At 43.5% G+C, this 21,536-nt stretch overlaps 1 protein-coding gene across 1 annotated transcript in view; it reads left to right on the forward strand.

Moving 5' to 3' along the window:
- Positions 1–21,536, forward strand: part of LOC120018462 (protein furry homolog) — a 193,272-nt gene that overhangs the window by 137,268 nt on the left and 34,468 nt on the right. The window contains exons 46-51 of the mRNA XM_038961684.1: positions 102–460; positions 6,747–6,844; positions 7,098–7,268; positions 7,589–7,729; positions 14,670–14,846; positions 16,155–16,319. Of these exons, the coding sequence (XP_038817612.1) occupies positions 102–460; positions 6,747–6,844; positions 7,098–7,268; positions 7,589–7,729; positions 14,670–14,846; positions 16,155–16,319 (1,111 nt within the window). The remainder of the gene's footprint in view (positions 1–101; positions 461–6,746; positions 6,845–7,097; positions 7,269–7,588; positions 7,730–14,669; positions 14,847–16,154; positions 16,320–21,536) is intronic.

The following is a 21,536-nucleotide window of genomic DNA, read 5'->3' on the forward strand; positions in this document are numbered from 1 at the left end:
AAACGTTTAATGAAAAATTGGCAAAGGCTTGGGGGTGCCACAAGGGCCATCTATTGGGATAGAAAGCCTAAAAGAAATAAACACATTGCTCTCCTCCGCAGTCCGTCCTCCTCCAAAGAGCCCCTGAGTGACCCGGCCAACGTCAACCACCCGTCCAACCTGCTGGCCACCATCTTCTGGGTGGCCGTGTCCCTGATGGAGTCAGACTTTGAGTTTGAGTACCAGATGTCTCTGCGGCTGCTCCTCAAGCTGCTGGCCCACGTGGCCCTGGACAAGCAGGAGAACAGGGAGCGGCTGGAGAAGCTGCAGGGCCAGCTGAGGTGGAGCGGCTTCGCCGGACTCCAGCAGCTGCTCCTCAAGGGCTTCACGTCCACTTCCACCACCGACCTCACCCTGCAAATCTTCTGCCAGCTCACGCCTGTCTCGCGCGTGCCCGTGGTGGACACCTCACAAGCCATAGGTAGGTTATCTGTAGTCCTGTGTGACTCGATTGGTAAAGCATGGCACTTGCAACGATATGGTCAAGGCTTAAATTCCAGCTTGTGCAACCCATATTATAAATGCATGCGCACATGACTGGAAGTCTCTTTGGATGACAGCTTCTGCAAATTTGTATATACAGTATATACAGTGGGGTCTGAAATAATTGACACCCTTGATAAAGATAATGACATAAATGTATAAAAGAAATAATTATAGTACTGAGCTACAGTTGAAGTCGGAAGTTTACATACACCTTAGCCAAATACATTTAAACTCAGTTTTTCACAATTCCTGACATTTAATCCTTGTAAAAATCCCCTGTCTTAGGTCAGTTAGGATCACCGCTTTATTTTAAGAATGTGAAATGTCAGAATAATAGTAGAGAGAATGATTTATTTCAGCTTTTATTTCTTTCATCACATTCCCAGTGGGTCAGAAGTTTACATACTACACTCAATTAGTATTTGGTAGCATTGCCTTTAACAATTTAAACTTGGGTCAAACATTTCAGGTGGCCTTCCACAATCTTCCCACAATAAGTTGGGTGAATTTTGGCCCATTCCTCCTGATAGAGCTGGTGTAACTGAGTCCAGTTTGTAGGCCTCCTTGCTGTGACCGACCGGCTTAAATCGGTCTTATGGAGCAAAATTTGAAATTGTGTTTTTTACATCGGATAAAAGTAGAGACTTAGAGCTACAAAATGGTATATCATACACTACAGTTGAGGAACATAGGGAAAGTAAGTTGCTTTTAAAGTTGATGAACTTGTAAACTCAATTTTGAGTGTTTTGGTACTAATGGAGAGCCCTCTTTGTCTACAGACATTCAGCATTGTTCACATCCTCTTAAGCTTTAGCCACACCAATCTCTTTAAGGGTTGATCCGAGCATTCTGTACAAACAACAGCAGTTTGGACACACGTACTCATTCTAGGGTTTTTCTTAATTTTTATATTTTCTACATTGTAAAATAATAGTGAAGACATCAAAACTATGAAATAACACATATGGAATCATGAAGTAACCAAAAAAGTGTTAAACAATAATATAATAAAATATTATATATTCAAAGTAGCCAACCTTTGCCTTGATGACAGCTTTGCACACTCTTGGCATTCTCTCAACCAGCTTCATGAGGTAGTCACCTGGAATGCATGTCAATTAACAGGTGTGCCTTGTTAAAAGTTCATTTGTGGAATTTCTTTCCTCCTGATTGCATTTGAGTCAATCAGGTGTGTTTTGACAAGGTAGAGGTGGTATACAAAAGATAGCCCTATTTGGTAAAAGACCAAGTCCATATTATGGCAAGAACAGCTCAAATAAGCAAAGAGAAATGACAGTCCATCATTACTTCAAGACATGGTCAGTAAATGCGGAAAATGTCAATAACTTTTAACGTTTCTTCAAGTGCAGTCACAAAAACCAACCTTTGCTGCAGAGGATAAGTTCATTAGAGTTACCAGCATCAGAAATTGCATCTCAACATCAACTGTTCAGAGGAGACTGCTTGAATCAGACCTTCATGGTCGAATTGCTGCAAAGAAACCACTACTATAGGACACCAATAAGAAGAGGAGACTTGCTTGGTCCAAGAAACATCAGCAATGGACATTAGACCAGTGGAAATCTGGCCTTTGGTCTGATGAGTCCAAATTTGAGATTGTTGGTTCCAACCGCCATGTCTTTGTGAGAAGCAGAGTAGGTGAACGGATGATCTCTGCATGTGTGGTTCCCACCGTGTAGCATGGAGGAGGAGGAGGAGTGATGGTGCTTTGCTGCTGACACTGTCAGTGATTTATTTAGAATTCAAGGCACACTTAACCAGCATGGCTACCACAGCATTCTGCAGTGATACGCCATCCCATCTAGTTTCCTCTTAGTGGGACTATAATTTGTTTTTAAACAGGACAATGACCCAACACACCTATAGGCTGTGTACGGGCTATTTGACCAAGAAGGAGAGTGATTGAGTGCTACATCAGATGACCTGGCCTCCACAATCCAGCCAGCCTCCACCCAATTGAGATGGTTTGGGATAAGTTGGACCACAGAGTGAAGGAAAAGCGGGTAACAAGTGTGACAGCCCCTCCCTGCTCTGTCTACTGGGTTTTGCTGTGTGTACTTCCTGTAGGAGATCGGTGGACGGAGTAGGAGAGGTGGGCGGAGCTGGGAGGGTCGTCAGTGCTGATGGGGCATACCTGTGAAAGCTCAGCTGTGGCATACAGCCACTGTTTCCCCATTCAGCAAGAGATTCCTCTCTCCATGCATACCTTTGGTTGTTTTATTGTGACTTTGGCAGTGGACACTTAATTTACTGACCTTCATGCCTCATTTGATTATTGTTGTGAGTGTTTATTTATGGAATAAATTCATTTTGATATTCCTTTACTCAGTGTGTGGTTTCCCATTGTTGGTTACAATCTTGAGCCAGGTTGTAACACAAGTGCTCAGCATATGTGGGAACTCCTTCAAGATTGTTGGAAAAGCATTCCAGGTGAAGCTTGTTGAGAGAATGCCAAGACTGTGCAAAGCTGCCATCAAGGCAAAGGGTGGCTACTTTGAAGAATCTAAAATGTAAAATATATTTTGATTTGTTTAACACTATTGGTTACTACAGTTCATGATTCCAAAGGTGTTATTTCATAGTTTGTCTTCATAATTATTCTACAATGTAAAAAATATAAAAAAATAAAGTAAAACCCTTTAATGAGTAGGTGTGTCCAAACTTTTGACTGGCACTGTACTTCCAAACACAAATGACAGAACAGCTCACTGAACATTACTCGCACTAGCAGAGCTCGTTAGGCTGTTATGTTATCCAGAGCGTTGGTGACTGCAACTGTGCTGTCAGATTGTCTGTTTGTAAATTCAGAGCATTTTGCTCTCGGAGCGTTCTGAGCTCACACTGGACGCTCCGGGTATATTACTTCCGGGTATATTACTCACTAATGTTCAGTCTCTGGATAATAAAGTTGACAAGCTCAGGGCTGTAACATACTCTGTTTCACGGAAACATGGCTCTCTCGGGATATACTGTCTGAGTCCGTACAGCCAGTTGGGTTCTCAGTTCATTGCGCAGACAGGAATAAATATCTCTCCGGGAAGAAGCAGGGGTTTTCATGATTGGTGTGATTGTGATAACATACAGGAACTCAAGTCCTTTTCTTCACCCGACCTAGAATACCTCACAAACAAATGCCGACCGTATTACCTCCCAAGAGAATTCTCTTCGGTTATAGTCACAGCCGTGTATATTCCCCCTCAAGCCGATACCACGACGGCCCTCAAGGAACTTCACTGGACTTTATGCAAACTGGAAACCACATATCCTGAGGCCGCATTTATTGTAGCAAAGCAAATTTGAGGAAAATGCTACCGAAGTTCTATCAACACATTGACTGTAGTAATTGCGCTGCTAAAAACACTCGACCACTCATACTCCAACTTCCGGGATGCCTACAAGGCTCTCCCCCGCCCTCCCTTAAGCAAATATGATTACGACTCCACTTTGCTCCTCCCTTCCTATAAGCAGAAACTCAAACAGGAAGTACCCATTGCTAAGGACTATTCAACGCTGGTCTGGCCAATCGGAATCCACGCTTCAAGATTGTTTTGATCACGCGAACTGGGTTATGTTCCGTGCGGCCTCCGAGAATAACATTGACGAATACACGGATACGGTGACTGAGTTTATCAGGAAGTGTATAGGAGATGTTGTACCCACTGTGACTATTAAACCTACCCTAACCAGAAACCTTGGATAGGTGGCAGCAGTGCGCAAAATTGAATGCGCGAACCACCGCATTTAACCATGGCAAGGTGACTGGGAATATGGCCGAATACAAACAGTGTAGTTATTCCATCCGTAACAAAGTGGAGACGCTATTCAACGGCTCAGACACAAGACATATGTGGCAGGGTCTATAGACAATCACAGACTACAAAGGGAAAATCAGCCACATTGCGGACACCGACGTCTTGCTTCCAGACAAGCTAAACACCTTCTTCGCCCGCTACCAAGGACTGTGGACTCTCCTTCTCCGTGGCCGACATGAGTAAGCCATTTAAGCGTGTTAACCCTCGCAAGGCTGCCGGCCCAGACGGCATCTCTAGCCTCGTCCTCAGAGCATGCGGAGACCAGCTGGCTGGAGTGTTTACGGACATATTTAATCTCTCCCTATCCCAGTCTGCTGTCCCCACTTGCTTCAAGATGTTCAACAAAGGTAACTGAACTAAATGACTATCGCCCCGTAGCACTCACTTCTGTCATCATGAATTGCTTTGAGACTAGTCAAGGATCATATCACCTCCACCCTACCTGTCACCCTAGACCCACTCCAATTTGCATACCGCCCCAATAGATCCACAGACAATACCTTTGCCATCGCACTGCACACTGCCCTATCCCATCTGGACAAGAGGAATACCTATGTAAGAATGCTCTTCATTGACTATAGCTAAGCATTCAACACCTTTATATCCTCCAAGCTCATCATTAAGCTTGTGGCCCTGGGTCTGAACCCCGCCCTGTGCAACTGGGTCCTGGACTTCCTGACGGGCCGCCACCAGGTGGTGAAGGTAGGAAACAACACGTGCACTTCGCTGATCCTCAACACTGGGGCCCCACAAGGGTATGTGCTCAGCCCCCTCCTGTACTCCCTGTTCACCCAACTCAATCATCAAGTTTTAAGTCGACACAACAGTAGTAGGCCTGATTACCAACAATGTCGAGACAGCCTACAGGTAGAAGGTCAGGGCCCTGGGAGTGTGGTGCCAGGAACATAACCTCTCACTCAACGTCAACAAAACAAGTGTCTGTACATGTATGAATGATCAATAGGGCGTAGTAAAGGGGGCAAAAGTCCTTCAGTAAGTATCTAGATGAAAAAAACTAAAAAAGGAAAGCTCTGCAAAAGCCTGGAATTGTATCCATGCATTACTACTCTAGCCATCTAGCCAAATAAAAAAGACCTCCCAAACGTGTAGCTTAAATAACAACCACACAAGACAGTAGTCGTCATTTTTATCAGAGTTCAATAGTGTTTAGTAGAAAGTAGAAAATGAATGGCAACAGGGGGAAAAAAGCCCTGCTGTAAAAATCAAAACATATCTTCGACTTGGAAGGTAGGCTAGGCTATGCATGCTACCTGGCAAAAGAGTAGGTCATAGATCCAAGACATGGCTCAGAAGTGACTATTGAACCAACGCTTGGCATCCTCGTGGGAGTCGAACTTTAGCTTTCCCCCCGGTATGTTGAACGTGGAGATGAGCAGGGGAGCGGAGTGAGAATTTAACTTTCTTCTGATGAAGGTTGCGTTTCACATCGAGGAATTTAGCTCTGTTCTTGGTGACACTCGAGCTGAGGTCAGGAAAGATGAACACCTTGCATCCACAGAAGTGTAGCTGGTCTCTGCCCTGCCTCTGGAGGATGTGCTCCTTGTCACAGTAGTAGTGAAAACAGACGATAAACACTCTAGGCTTGGAGTTGTCATCTCCGCCCGCTGGGGCTATGGACCCCCAGCACCTCCGCGAAAAAGTCGGACAAGAACTTAACTGAGTCCCCTCTTTCAAGTTTCTCTGGTATACCAACTACCTGAAGATTGCAACGGCGAGAACGTGATTCCAGATCATCGGTCTTGTCAATCAACTTTTGGTTTTCAGAGCTCAGACGGGCGACCGTTTTCTCAAGGGCTACTATGTGGTTATGGTAGTCACACAAGTCATGTTCAAAGCCGTCAAGTCAGCGGCCTTGTTCATCCACAGCGGCTCGGACACCATCCAGGACAGCGGTGAAGGGGGTCAGAGCAGCATCGATGGCAGTTTTGAGCTGAGTGGCAATGGTAGCTGTAATTTCCGCGATCAGAATCATACGGAGTTTCTGAAGATCTGTGTGGAGTGTGACCGCATGAGACTCCGTATCGGTTGGACATCGCGGTTCAAACGTTAGTGACAGGTCTTCTGCTCCTCAGATCGTGTGACATTTGAATCAAAAAGACAACTTACCAATTCATCAATCGAATTTGATATGTAAGAAAGTGAAATGCAAAGTACAAATTTGGCCAAATTAACTAGTGCGTAGGAGCCTCGTCCACGAGCGTCTTCTTCATTCACATGCTCAGCCGCGTCAGTTGGGTTCTTTGTGTCTGTCTCTCATTTTATGCCGTCATTGTAGCACTTTGATTTTCTTTCAATTAAATATATTGTTATTATTTATTATTTGTCATTTTTGAGTGAAATGGAAGCCCTATTTCTCTTGTTCCCCAGGTTTCCCTCTGAACGTTCTCTGTCTGCTGCCACATCTGGTCCAGAACTTCGACGGCCCATCCCAGTTCTGTAAAGACGTGGCTCAGAGAATAGCTCAGGTTAGTCTCCTCGTCAACTTTCTCGTCAACTTTCCAGTCAATATGCGTTATTTAATAGATAAACAAGGACTTTACACACACAAAATGAGGTGAAATAGGTAAATTTTATCCACAAATTAAGTCAATGTAAAGTATATAAATGTACTCTTGGTCATTTTGAAATCGAATTCATGTCAATCTAATTCATTATTTAGGATTCATTGCCAATATGTACTGTAAATATTTAGTATTTGGTTTCTGCTTGGATGGCCAGGTATGCTTAGAGGAGAAGAATTCGAAACTGTCCAACTTGGCCCATGTGATGACCCTGTACACAACACACTCGTACACCCGGAACTGCTTCTCCTGGGTCAACGTCGTCTGTCGCTATCTCCACGAGGCCTTCTCCGAGATCACCCTCAACATGGTCACTTACATGGCCGAGGTCTGTATGGCTGTTCTATGGATAACCATACTCCTCTTAAGCCTGATTCACACTATAGGGCCAAACCAATTCAGTTCAAGACGAACTGTACAGGGCTGGCCTGGTTTGGTATCTACCTTAGTTGCTGGAACCGTGCAGTAAAGGACAATGTGAGAAGAAAATATCTGAGCCAGTATAGTGCTGTTCAGGTCAGCCACATAGTGTGAACTATCCTTAAGAGTTTCTGATACATAAATTATGTTTCTCCTCGAGTAATATGGATCAATGGATTAAATCCATTTCAGACTGTCATTAACTGTGAGTGTGTTCTGATTGGCCAGTTGTTGGAGAAGGGTCTACCCAGCATGCAGCAGACCTTGCTCCAGATCATCTACAGCCTGCTGAGTCACATGGACCTGTCAGTCATTCAGGCCAAGCCATTCAATATGGAGGTCCTCAAGACCATCGAGAAGTTTGTCCAGGTGAGAGGAACATGATGTTGTTATTAATGAAATAATACGTTTTGAAGTTGAGAACTTCTCCCCTCCTGACTGACTGGCCATTTCAAGATGGTCAGCTAATTCGGTTCTATGTGTAGGCTAAAGCCTCTCCTGACCTTGTGTTTAGCCAAGCTGACAGCAGCTAGCTAGCATAGTTTGGAGATAGGCTAGCCAGCTGCAGCTATCTAGCTGATATTTCTCTGTCAAATCCATTATGGCAGATACTGTAGCAGGAGCCAGTGTCTGAAATTAGTTTCATAACACAATCGTTCTACAACATCTTGCTATGAAAGTAGCTTGCAACTTAATTTCAAACGTTCATCATGTCGTGTTAAGACATGTTACCATGGAAACGGTATCAACTGCGACTTGAATGCCCGTTCTTAAGTCAGCTCTGCTGCCTTACAACACAATATACTACATATAACTGGCTAGTTATGTCTTGTCTCGTCTTTCCTTAAGTCGGCTGTAAGATCCTTGACGGAACTACTAATGTCCCTACAGATGTAGGCTACATGTGGACATTGCATAAACATTGCCCAGCATGAATGTAGATACATTTATCTACAAAAAATGTATGGTTGTGTTTGTGTTACAAAGACAAATCATTTTATGCTGTAAATATCATATTGATGCGCTTACAAAGACAGTATGCCTACACATACCTAGCAAATACAAATAAGTTGTGTATAGAGTACAACTAGAATGGCATTCTATTTGTCTATTTGGCCAAATATAAGGATTTTGCTGTCTAACCACACACTGACATGCACAGCTCTCTGGGTGAGGTTCTGTCTTCAAGTCTCCAGTGGGTGATGAAATCCTTCCATCTATGTAATGTATTACAGGTTATGGACAATGTAGTCAGGTGGCAGGACAAGTGGAGTGCATGACAATCCTGGATATGACAATTTGCCTCAACCCATGGGTCCATCAGGCAGAGTTTAATAACTACAGGCAAATACCCCATAATCTCAAAGTGGAATTATGTTTCTAAATTAAAATGACAAGCTGAAATGTCTTGAGTCACTATGTATTCAACCCCTTTGTTATGGTAAGCCTAAATACGTTCAGGAGTAAAAATAAGTTTTTTCATTTTTTTGCCTAAAATGGCATACCCAAATCTAACTGCCTGTAGCTCAGGACCTGAAGCAAGGATATGCATATTCTTGATACCATTTGAAAGGAAACACTTTTTGTGGAAATGTTAAATGAATGCAGGAGAATATAATGCAATAGATCTGGTAAAAGATAATACAAAGAAAAAAACGTGCGTTTTTTTGTATTTCTTTTGGACCATCATCTTTGAAATGCAAGAGAAAGGCCATAATGTATTATTCCAGCCCAGCGACAATTTAGAATTTGGAAACTAGTTTTAGACTGATCCAATGAACCATTGCATTTCTGTTCAAAATGTTGCATCAAGACTGCCCAAATGTGCCTAATTGGTTTATTAATGCATTTAATATATAACTGTGCACTCTCCTCAAACAATAGCATGGTATTATTTCACTGTAATAACTACTATAAATTGGACAGTGCAGTTAGATTAACAATAATTTAAGCTTTCTGCCTATATCAGACCTCGCTTCGAGTCCTTAGGAAACTTTGCAGTATTTTGTTTTTTTATCTATTATTTCTTACATTTTTACCCCAGGAAATCTTAAGTCTTATTACATACAGCCGGGAAGAACTATTGGATATAAGAGCGACGTCAACTTACCAACATTACGACAAGGAATACGACTTTCCCGAAGCGGGTCGTCTGTTTGGACCACCACCCAGGACAAAGGATCTAATCCCAGAAGTCGACCCAAAACAACGACGCCGCAGAAGGGGCAGATGGAGCGACCTCCTGGTCAAGCTCCGTAGACGTGCAAATCGCCCACCGCTGCCGAGTATACGACTCACCAATGTTCAGTCTCTTGACAACAAGGTAGACGAAATTCGAGCAAGGGTTGCCTTCCAGAGATTGTAACATTCTCTGTTTCACGGAAACATGGCTCTCTCGGGATATGTTGTCGGAATTGGTTCAGCCACCGGGCTTCTCCATGCATCGCGCCGACAGAGATAAACACCTCTCTGGGAAGAGGTGCATGCTTCATGATTAACGACTCATGGTGTAATCATAACAACATACAGGAACTCAAGTCCTTCTGCTCTCCTGACCTAGAATTCCTTACAATCAAATGCCGGCCATATTACCTCCCAAGAGAATTCTCATCAGTTATCATCACAGCTGTGTACATTCCCCCTCAAGCAGACACCACAACGGCCTTCAAGAAACTTCACTGGACTCTATGTAAACTGGAAACCATATATCCTGAGGGTGCATTTATTGTAGCTGGGGATTTTAACAAAGCAAATTTGAGAACAAGGCTACCTAAATTCTATCAACATATTGATTGCAGTACTTGCCTGGGTAATACTCTCGATCACTACTACTCTAACTTCCGTGATGCATACAAAGCCCTCCCCCGCCCTCCCTTCGGCAAATCCGACCACGACGCCATCTTGCTCCTACCGTCTTATAGAAAGAAACTCAAAAAGGATGTACCAGTGACGAGAACCATTCAACGCTGGTCTGACCAATCGGAAGCCACGCTTCAAGATTGTTTTGATCACGCGGACTGGGATATGTTCCGGTCAGCCTCAGAGAACAACATCGATCTATACGCTGACTCGGTGAGTGAGTTTATAAGGAAGTGCATTGGAGATGTTCTACCCACTGTGACTATTAAAACCTACCCTAACCAGAAACCGTGGATGGATGGCAAATCGCCCGGCATTTGCACAAAACTGAAAGCGCGAACAACCGCATTTAACCATGGAAAGAAGTCTGGGAATATGGCTGAATATAAACAGCGTAGTTATTCCCTCCGCAAGGCAATCAAACAAGCGAAATGCCGGTACAGGGACAAGGTGGAGTCTCAAATCAATGGCTCAGACACGAGACGTATGTGGCAATGTCTACAGGAAATCACGGACCTCAAAAAGAAAAACAGCCACGTCACGGACACTGACGTCACAGTTTCCAGACAAAGTAAACACCTTCTTTGCCCGCTTTGAGGATAATACAGTGCCACCATAGCGGCCCGCTAACAAGGACTACGCCCTCTCTATCTCTGTGGCCGACGTGAGTAAAACATTTAAACGTGTTAACCCTCGCAAGGCTGCTGGCCCAGTTGGAATCCCTAGCCACGTCCTCAGAGCATGCGCAGACCAGCTGGCTGGTATTTTTATGGACATATTCAATCGCTCCCTTTCCCAGTCTGCTGTCCCCACATGCTTCAATATCGCCACCATTGTTCCTGTACCCAAGAAGGCAAAGATAACTGAACTAAATGACTATCGCCCCGTAGCACTCACTTCTGTCATCATGAAGTGCTTTGAGAGACTAGTCAAGGATCATATCACCTCCACCTTACCAGCCACCCTAGACCCACTTCAGTTTGCATACCGCCCCAACAGGTCCACAGACGATGCAATCGCCATCACACTGCACACTGCCCTATCCCATCTGGACAAGAGGAATACCTATGTATTCAACACCTTTGTACCCTCCAAGCTCATCAAGCTGGAGGCCCTGGGTCTCAACCCTGCCCTGTGCAATTGGGTCCTGGGCTTTCTGACGGGCCGCCCCCAGGTGGTGAAGGTAGGAAACAACATCTCCACTTCGCTGACCCTCAACACTGGGGCCCCACAAGGGTGCGTGCTCAGCTCCTTCCAGTACTCCCTTTTCTTCACACGACTGCGTGGCCATGCATGCCTCCAACTCAATCATCACGTTTGCAGATGACACAACAGTAATGGGCTTGATAACCAACAATGACGAGGCAGTCTACAAGGAGGAGGTGAGGGCACTTGGAGTGTTGTGTCAGGAAAACAACCTCTCACTCAACATCAACAAAACAAAGGAGATGATCGTGGACTTCAGGAAACAGCAGAGAGAGCACCCCCCTATCCACATCGAAGGGACAGCAGTGGAGAAGGTGGAACATTTTAAGTTCCTCGGCGTACACATCACCGACAAACTGAAATGGTCCACCCACACAGATAGTGTGGTGAAGAAGGTGCATGTCACGCCCTGGCCATAGAGAGGATATTTTTCTCTATTTTGGTTAGGCCAGGGTGTGATTAGGGTGGGCATTCTAGTTTCTTTATTTCTATGTTTTCTATTTCTTTGTTTTTGGCCGAGTGTGGTTCCCAATCAGAGGCAGCTAGCTGTCTATCGTTGTCTCTGATTGGGAATCATACTTAGGCAGCCTTTTTCCCACCTGTGTTTTGTGGGTAGTTAGTTTCTGTTTAGTGTCTGCACCTGACAGAACTGTTTCGGTTTTTCACTTTGTTATTTTGTTCAAGTGTTTTTTGAGAAAAAAAATATCATGAACACTTACAACGCTGCGCTTTGGTCCATGCCTTCCGACGAGAGGCGTTACAGCGCAACAGCGCCTCTTCAACCTCAGGAGGCTGAAGAAATTTGGCTTGGCACCCAAAACACTGACGAACTTTTACAGATGCACAATCGAGAGCATCCTGTATCACAGCCTGGTACGGTAACGGCTCCGCCCTCAACCGCAAAGCTCTCCAGAGGGTGGTGTGGTCTGCACAACACATCACCGGGGGCAAACTACCTGTCCTCCATGATACCTACAGCACCCAATGTCACAGGAAGGCCAAAAAGATCATCAAGGACAACAACCACCCGAGCCACTGCCTGTTCACACTGCTACCATCCAGAAGGCGAGGTCAGTACAGGTGCATCGAAGCTGGGACAAGAGACTGAAAAACAGCTTCTATCTCAAGGCAATCAGACTGCTAAACAGCAATCACTAACTCAGAGAGGCTGCTGTCTACATTAAGACCCAATCACTGGCCACTTTAATAAATAAATCACTAGTCACTTTAAACAATTCCACTTTAAATAATGCCACTTTAGTAATGTTTACATATGTTACATTACTCATCTCATATGTATATTCTGTATCTTATATCATCTATTGCATCTTGCTTATGCCACTCGGACATCGCTCATCCATATATTTATATGTACATATTCTCATTCACCCCTTTAGATTTGTGTGTATTAGGTAGTTGTTGGGGAATTATTAGATTACTTGTTAGGAAATTACTTGTTACTTGTTTACAAGATTACTTGTTAGGAAATTACTTGTTAGGAAATAGAAGCACAAGCATTTCGCTACACTCGCATTAACATCTGCTAACCATGTGTATGTGACCAATAACATTTAATTTGATTTGACATGTCTATGTCCTGGTAAATTTTCTTGTTACTTACAACCTCATGCTAATCACATTAGCCTACTTTAGCTCAACCGTCCCGTGAGGGACCCACCGATCCTGTAGAGGTGAACATGATTTTTGAATGACTACCTCATCTCTGTACCCCACACATACTGTAATGTCCCTCAGTCAAGCAGTGAAGTACAAACACAGATTCAACCACAAAGACCAGGGAAGTTTTCCACTGCCTCGCAAAGAAGGGCATTGATAGATGGGAAAAATATATAAATAATTGCAGACATTGAATATCCCTTTGAGCATGGTGAAGTTATTATTTACACCCAGTGACTACAAAGGTACAGGCGTCATTCCTAACTCAGTTGCCGGAGAGGAAAGAAACCCCCCAGGGATTTTACCATGAGGCCAATGATGACTTTAAAACAGTTACAGATTTTCATGGTTGTGATATGAGAACTGAGGATGGATCAACAACATTGTAGTTACTCCACAATACTAACCTAATTGACAGAGTGAAAAGAAGGAAGCCTGTACAGAATAAAAATATTCCAAAACAGACATCCTGTTTGCAACAAACAGGAAAAGTAAAGCAATACTGCAACAAAATGTGGCAAAGCAATTCACTTTTTGTCCTGAATACAAAGTATTTCCAATACAACACATTACTGAGTACCACGCTCCATATTTGCAAGCATAGTGGTGGCTGCATTATGTTAAGGGTATGCTTGTAATAGTTAAGGACTTGGGAGTTTTTCAGGATAAAAAAGAAACGGAATATAGCTAAGCACAGTTAAAATCCAAGAGCAAAACATGGTTCAGTCTGCTTGCCACCAGACACTGAAAGATGAAATCACCTTTCAGCAGGACAATAGCCTAAAACACAAGGCCAAATCTACACTGTAGTTGCTTACTAAGAAGACAGTGAATGTTCCTGAGTGGCCCATTTACAGTTCTGGCTTAAAATCTGATGAAACTCTATGTCAAGATCTCCTGGATTGCCATCACCACAGCAGCCTAATTACCATGGCCTTACGATGTCTACATGAGACTGCAAGCTAAACTCTACAGAGTCCACCTCACGGATTCTTAATCTGCAGCCTTCGGGCTTCATCCGGTCCATTCTCATCCCCCCCGGGAATCCTTCTCACATCCTTTCTATTTCCTCAATTATATTTTAAACCCATTTCAATATCTGGTCAAATCAAATCAAATTTGATTGGTCATGGTTAGCAGATGCACATGGTTAGCAGATGTTAATGCGAGTGTAGCGAAATGCTTGTGATCAATGTCTGGTCCTTGTGAAAAATAATATGATGAACAGAATACTGAATGTAGTATTCCTTTAACTACTGCAAAAAGGGAAAACAGAGTCTTGCGTCTCAGCAACAAATTTAAAGGCACACCCAACATGACTCTATAAACAGCCTGCTGTGTTGGCTGCAGGCCCTCATTCCAGGCTCACACACACTGAAACCTTTCTCCTGGAGGATTCTCCTCAGAGGCTTTGCTTTATGGTAGCTTTCAGGAAGCCCTGTATTTATGCTTCTCTGATAAATGAAAACAGTTTTGACGTCATATGGTGGATATCTTCTAACAGACTCTGTGTGTGTGTGTCTCTCTCTCTCGTTGTGTGTGTGCTCTGCCTGCACACGCTCTTCAGACGGCCCACTGGAGGGAAGCCCTGAACATCCTAAAGCTAGTGGTGTCCCGGTCGGCCAGCCTGGTGCAGCCAACGTCCCCCCACAGCGAGCTGGCCCACCTGGACCTCCAGGTGTGGGAGCGCTCTTCCAAAGCCCTGCCCGGGAAAACACTGGATTTTACCTTTGACATCTCTGAGGTTAGTCAGACATCAATGGTTCTCGGGTTCTTTTGATCTGTTTCTCTCTCTTTCGCTCTATTTTGCTCACTCTGTCTTACTTTCTCCCACTCTCTGTCTCTCACTCTCTCTCCACTCGCTCTTTCTCTCTAACTTCCTCTCACTCTGATGTAATGTTGTCGCTCCCTGTCTGACAGCCAAGCCACGGACAAGACAGGGTTTGTTCTGTGCATGAAGCTGTTCTGTGTTAAAGACTGCTTCCCAAATAGCACCCTATTCCCTATATAGTGTAATACTTTTGATCAGGGCTCTGGTCAAAAGTAGTGCACTATAGGGAATAAGGTGCCATTTATGTCAAAGCCAAATGTGTGGTGTTAAAAGCATGAAGGGCACTTAGAGGAATGTTTACTGTCTCGCGTTTTTCTTATACTTTTCCTGTGTTTTCCAGGGTGTGGTACTGGTGTGAGACGGTTGATGACTGGATCTGTTTTGGACAGGAAACATGTCTTTCCTTCCAGTTAATTACAGATTATGCCTTTTAATAATGACCCCAGTAGATTAGCAGGAAAGCTAGAAAAGTACACACACACACAGTAAACACTCTCAGCCAGTCTGGGCAGAGCTAGACGAGAGAGCGATGTTGTGAGGGCTGACAGACAGACAGACAGACTGGGAACCAAACAGGCAGCTATTTGTGCGGTTTATGAATGGCAGGAAATATTGTCAGACAGGGCTGCTGCCGTCCTTTGTGTGGGAACCAGGGAGGAGGAGAGTTCAAACTGGGCTGGGGTGGAGAGGGAGTGAGCTCCAGCCAAACAGAGAGCATTACAGCCTAGAGAGGAATGATTGAACAAACTTACCCCTCGTTTCTCAGACAAATTCCTCAGTATTTTTAGACGGAAGGGGGTGGGGAGAAGAACACAACAGAAGAACAGCATGTTACCAGAGGCACATGGAATCTGTGTAAATTGACTGCAGGTGGATTGAATAAGATAATTTAGCCAAGATGGGGGGGATATGTTATTTTCCTAATGTGCGAATCTCTCCTGCTCGGTAATTGAGCTGCTGGGGCTATGAACGGCTGCCAATGGACAGTACTAAGGGCTTAACAAACGCTGCCTGGCAGGGGTTGAAATATTGATGAGCGGCTGAATAGTTGGTCTGCTGCGTGTCCTGGCTAGGAGGGCTAGACTGGAGCAGTCATAGAGGAATGGGAGCTGTCCAATCATGGACTTACTGCTGCAGAGACACTCCGGTTCTGCTCCAAAACTGTGCTCTGTGTGTGACTTACTAAGGTCCCTGTGTTTACTAAGGCGTGTGTGTTTGTAGACCCCAGTGATTGGCAGAAGGTATGAGGAGCTGCAAGGTTCTCCAGGCCGGGAGGGGAAAAGCCGGGCCATAGCTGTGACCTACAGCACCTCCTCCACCTCCTCGGGCTCCACCTCCAACAACGTCCTGGTTCCAGTCAGCTGGAAAATACCCCAGTCCTCTCAGGTCAGCCTTCCCTTTCACCCCTCCTCCCCCAGTCTTTTCAGGTCAGTGTCCCCCGTTCTCCCCCACTCCTCCTAGGTCAGTCTCCCACTCCACCCCCAGTCCTCTCAGCTCAGTGTCCCCCTTACATTTTACATTTACCTTTGAGTAATTTAGCAGACGATCTTCTCCAGAGCTATTACAGGAGCAATTATGGTTAAGTGCCTTGCTCAAGGGCACAATCAACAGATTTTTCACCTAGTCATCTCGGGGATCCGAACCAACAACCTTTTGGTTACTGGTCCAATGCTCTTAATTCATTCATTCAGACTGCTCTTACTTCCTCATTTTTCAGAATACAAGCCTGAAACAATTTCTAAAGACTGTTGACATCTAGTGGAAGGCATAGGAACTGCAATTTGAGTCCAAAGTCAATGGATACTGTAATGGCATTGAATAGAAAACTACAAAACCCCCCCAAAAAACTACTTCCCGAATGGATTTTTCTCACGTTTTCGCCTGCCAAATCAGTTCTGTTATACTCACAGACACTATTCCAAATCTACCAGTTATATGCATATCATATCTTCTGGGCCCGAGAAGCAGGCAGTTTAATTTGGGCATGCTTTTCATCCAAAATTCCGAATGCTGCCCCCTACCCTAGAGAAGTTTTAACAAACTATAGTTTTGGCAAGTCGGTTAGGACATCTACTTTGTGCATGACACAAGTACTTTTTCCAACAATTGTTTACAGACAGATTATTTCACTTATAATTCATTGTATCACAATTCCAGTGGGTCAGAAGTTTACATACAGTCGTGGCCAAAAGTTTTGAGAATGACACTAATATTAATTTTCACAAAGTCAGCTGCCTCAGTTTGTATGATGGCAATTTGCATATTCTCCAGAATGTTATGAAGAGTGATCAGATGAATTGCAATTAATTGCAAAGTCCCTCTTTGCCATGCAAATGAACTGAATCCCCCAAAAACATTTCCACTGCATTTCAGCCCTGCCACAAAGGACCAGCTGACATCATGTCAGTGATTCTCTCGTTAACCTTTCAGGGCTACCCATCCCGGATCCGGGAGCATCCTCATCAAAAAAGCTGACTAGCATAGCCTAGCCTAACGGGACAGGGATATCATATAATATAATTTCATGAAATCGCAAGTCCAATACAGCAAATGAAAGATAAACATCTTGTGAATCCAGCCATCGTTTCCGATTTTTAAAATGTTTTACAGCGAAAACACAATATGTATTTATATTAGCTAACCACAATAGCCAAACACACAACGCCATGTTTTCACCATGTTTCCACCGCATAGGTAGCTTTCACAAAACCCAGAAATAGAGATACAATTAATCACTAACCTTGAACAACTTCATCAGATGACAGTCTTATAACATCATGTTATACAATACATTTATGTTTTGTTCGAAAATGTGCATATTTGAGGTATAAATTGTAGTTTTACATTGCAGCCACCATCACAAATAGCACCAAAACAGCCAGAATAATTACAGAGAGCAACGTGAAATACATAAATACTCATCATAAAATATTTATGAAAATACATGGTGTACAGCAAATGAAAGATAAACATCTTGTGAATCCAGCCAATATTTGCAATTTTTTAAGTGTTTTACAGCGAAAACACAATATAGAATTATATTAGCTTACCACAATAGCCAAACACACAAAGCCATTTATTCACCGCCAACATAGCTTTCACAAAAACCAGCAATAGAGATAAAAATTAATCACTAACCTTTGGACAACTTCATCAGATGACAGTCTTATAACATCATGTTATACAATACATTTATGTTTTGTTCGAAAATTTGCATATTTAGAGCTGCAAATCGTGGTTATACATTGTGAATACGTAGCAACAATTCACCAAAATGTCCGGAGATATTTTGGACAGTCACCTAATCTAACCAAAGAACTCATCATAAACTTTACTAAAAAATACATGTTGTACAGCAAATGAAAGATACACTGGTTCTTAATGCAACCGCTGTGTTAGATTTTTAAAAATAACTTTACTACAACATACAGCATGCATTATTGTGAGACAGTGCTCACCTATTCTCCGCCGTGTTGGAGCCAACATATTACACAAAAATACGAAATAACATCATAAATATTCTCTTACTTTTGCTGATCTTCCATCAGAATGTTGTGCAAGGAGTCCTATTTCCAGAATAAATCGTTGTTTGGTTTTAGAATGTCCATTTCTTCTGTCGAATTAGCAACTTTGGCTAGCATTGTGGCGCGAACATGCCCATCAACTCTTGGCGCCTGGAACGAAAAATTCCAAAATTCCCAATAAACGTTGAATAAACTGGTCAAACTCGGTTGAAAATCCTACTTTATGATGTTCTTCTCATATGTATCCAATAAAATCAGAGCCGGAGCAATTCGTCGTGTATACCGAACGCTTTTCAGAAGACAATGTGAGGTTCCCCGGCGCGCAGTTGAAAACTGACAAAAGAGCGGACCTGTCACTCCAAAAGCTCTTATTCGGCCTCACATCAAGCTAGACACCCCATTCAACCTTCTACTGCCTGTTGACATCTAGTGGAAGGCGTATGAAGTGCATACAGATCCATAAATAAAAGCCAGTTGAATAGGCAGGACCTGACACAGAGCCTCATTTTCAGAATTTTCACTTCCTGTATGGAAGTTTGCTGCCAAATTAGTTCTGTTTTACTCACAGATATAATTCAAACAGTTTTAGAAACTTCAGAGTGTTTTCTATCCAATAGTAATAATAATATGCATATTGTATGATCTAGAACAGAGTACGAGGCCGTTTAATTTGGGCACGATTTTTTCCAAAGTGAAAACAGCGCCCCCCTATTAAGAAGAAGTTTTAACACATGTGTGAGTGTTGACAAGGACAAGACTGGAGATCACTCTGTCATGCTGATTGAGTTCGAAAACAGACTGGAAGCTTGGAGGGTGGTGCTTGGAATCATTGTTCTTCCTCTGTCAACCATGGTTACCTGCAAGGAAACACGTGCCGTCATCATTGCTTTGTACAAAAAGGGCTTCACAGGCAAGGATATTGCTGCCAGTAAGATTGCACCTAAATCCACCATTTATCGGATCATCAAGAACTTCAAGGAGAGTGGTTCAATTGTTGTGAAGTAGGCTTCAGGGCGCCCAAGAAAGTCCAGCAAGCGCCAGGACCATCTCCTAAAGTTGATTCAGCTGCGGGATCGGGGCACCACCAGTACAGAGCTTGCTCAGGAATGGCAGCAGGCAGGTGTGAGTGCATCTGCACGCACAGTGAGGCGAAGACTTTTGGAGGATGGCCTGGTGTCAAGAATGGCAGCAAGGAACCACTTCTCTCCAGGAAAAACATCAGGGACAGACTGATATTCTGCAAAAGGTACAGGAATTGGACTGCTGAGGACTGGGGTAAAGTCATTTTCTCTGATGAATCCTCTTTCCGATTGTTTGGGGCATCCCCAAAAAGCTTGTCCGGAGAAGACAAGGTGAGCGCTACCATCAGTCCTGTGTCATGCCAACAGTAAAGCATCCTGAGACCATTCATGTGTGAGGTTGCTTCTCAGCCAAGGGAGTGGGCTCACTTACAATTTTGCCTAAAAACACAGCCATGATAAAAGAATGGTACCAACACATCCTCCGAGAGCAACTTCTCCCAACCATCCAGGAACAGTTTGGTGACGAACAATGCCTTTTCCAGCATGATGGAGCACCTTGCCATAAGGCAAAAGTGATAACTAAGTGGCTCGGGGAACAAAACATCGATATTTTGGGTCCATGGCCAGGAAACTCCCCAGACCTTAATCCCATTGAGAACTTGTGGTCAATCCTCAAGAGGCGGGTGGACAAACAAAACCCCACAAATTCTGACAAACTCCAAGCATTGATTATGCAGGAATGGGCTGCCACCAGTCAGGATGTGGCCCAGAAGTTAATGCCAGGGCGGATTGCAGAGGTCTTCAAAAAGAAGGGTCAACACAGCAAATATTGACTCTTTGCATCAACTTCATGTAATTGTCAATAAAAGTCTTTGAAACTTATGAAATGCTTGTACTTATACTTCAGTATTCAATAGTAACATCTGACAAAAATCTCTAAAGACACTGAAGCAGCAAACTTTGTGGAAATTAATATTTGTGTCATTCTTAAAACTTTTGGCCACGACTGTACACTAAATTGACTGTGCCTTTTAAACAGCTTGGAAAATTTAGGGAAAATTATGTCATGGCGTTAGAAGCTTCTGATAGGCTAATTGACATCATTTGAGTCAATTGGAGGTGTACCTGTGGATGTATTTCAAGGCCTACTTTCAAACTCAATGCCTCTTTGCTTGACATCATGGGAAAATCAAAAGAAATCAGACAAGACCTCAGAAAAAAATGTGTAGACCTCCACAAGTCTGGTTCATCCTTGGGAGCAATTTCCAACAATTTCCACGTTCATCTGTACAAACAATAGTACGCAAGTATAAACACCATGGGACCACGCAGCCGTCATACCGCTCAGGAAGGAGACACGTTCTGTCTCCTAGAGATGAACGTATTTTGGTGCGAAAAGTCTTTTTTTTGTCTCTTTTCTTAATCATGATCAAACTGGTGGAGGGACAAGAATGCAATTTCAGAATGAGGGGGCTGTTTGGAGTGTTTAGACATCTGGATTTAGGACCACGCGGACACCATAGAACGGGCAGACAGGCTGTGTGAAGGCAAAGCTTCTGGAAGGCTGGCTGGACCAGCACGGCAAAGTTGAGCATAGTTCAATGTGTATGTGTTGCGCTCTTGGCTAGAGTCAACGATACTTCAAATCTTCAAAACGTGTGCATAAGGAGTGATGACAGAAATATTACAGTACATTTCTGTGTACTATAACTTCTCTGGGATATGTGGGACAGTAGCGTCCCACTTGGCCAAAAGCCAGAAAAAATGTAGCGCGCCAAATTCAAATATATTACTATAAAAATCAATCTTTCATGAAATCACACATGAAAGACACCAAATTAAAGCTACACATGTTGTGAATCCAGCCAACATGTCTGATTTCAAAAAGGATTTACGGGGAAAGCATAAGATGCTATTATCTGATGATAGCACAACAGTAAACAAAGAGAGTGTAGCATATTTCAACCCTGCAGGCGCAACACAAAACGCAGAAATAAAATATAAATCATGCCTTACCTTTGACGAGCTTCTTTTGTTGGCACTCCAATATGTCCCAT

Source organism: Salvelinus namaycush, chromosome 23, assembly GCF_016432855.1.
Source record: "Salvelinus namaycush isolate Seneca chromosome 23, SaNama_1.0, whole genome shotgun sequence".
Lineage (NCBI taxonomy): Eukaryota > Metazoa > Chordata > Actinopteri > Salmoniformes > Salmonidae > Salvelinus > Salvelinus namaycush.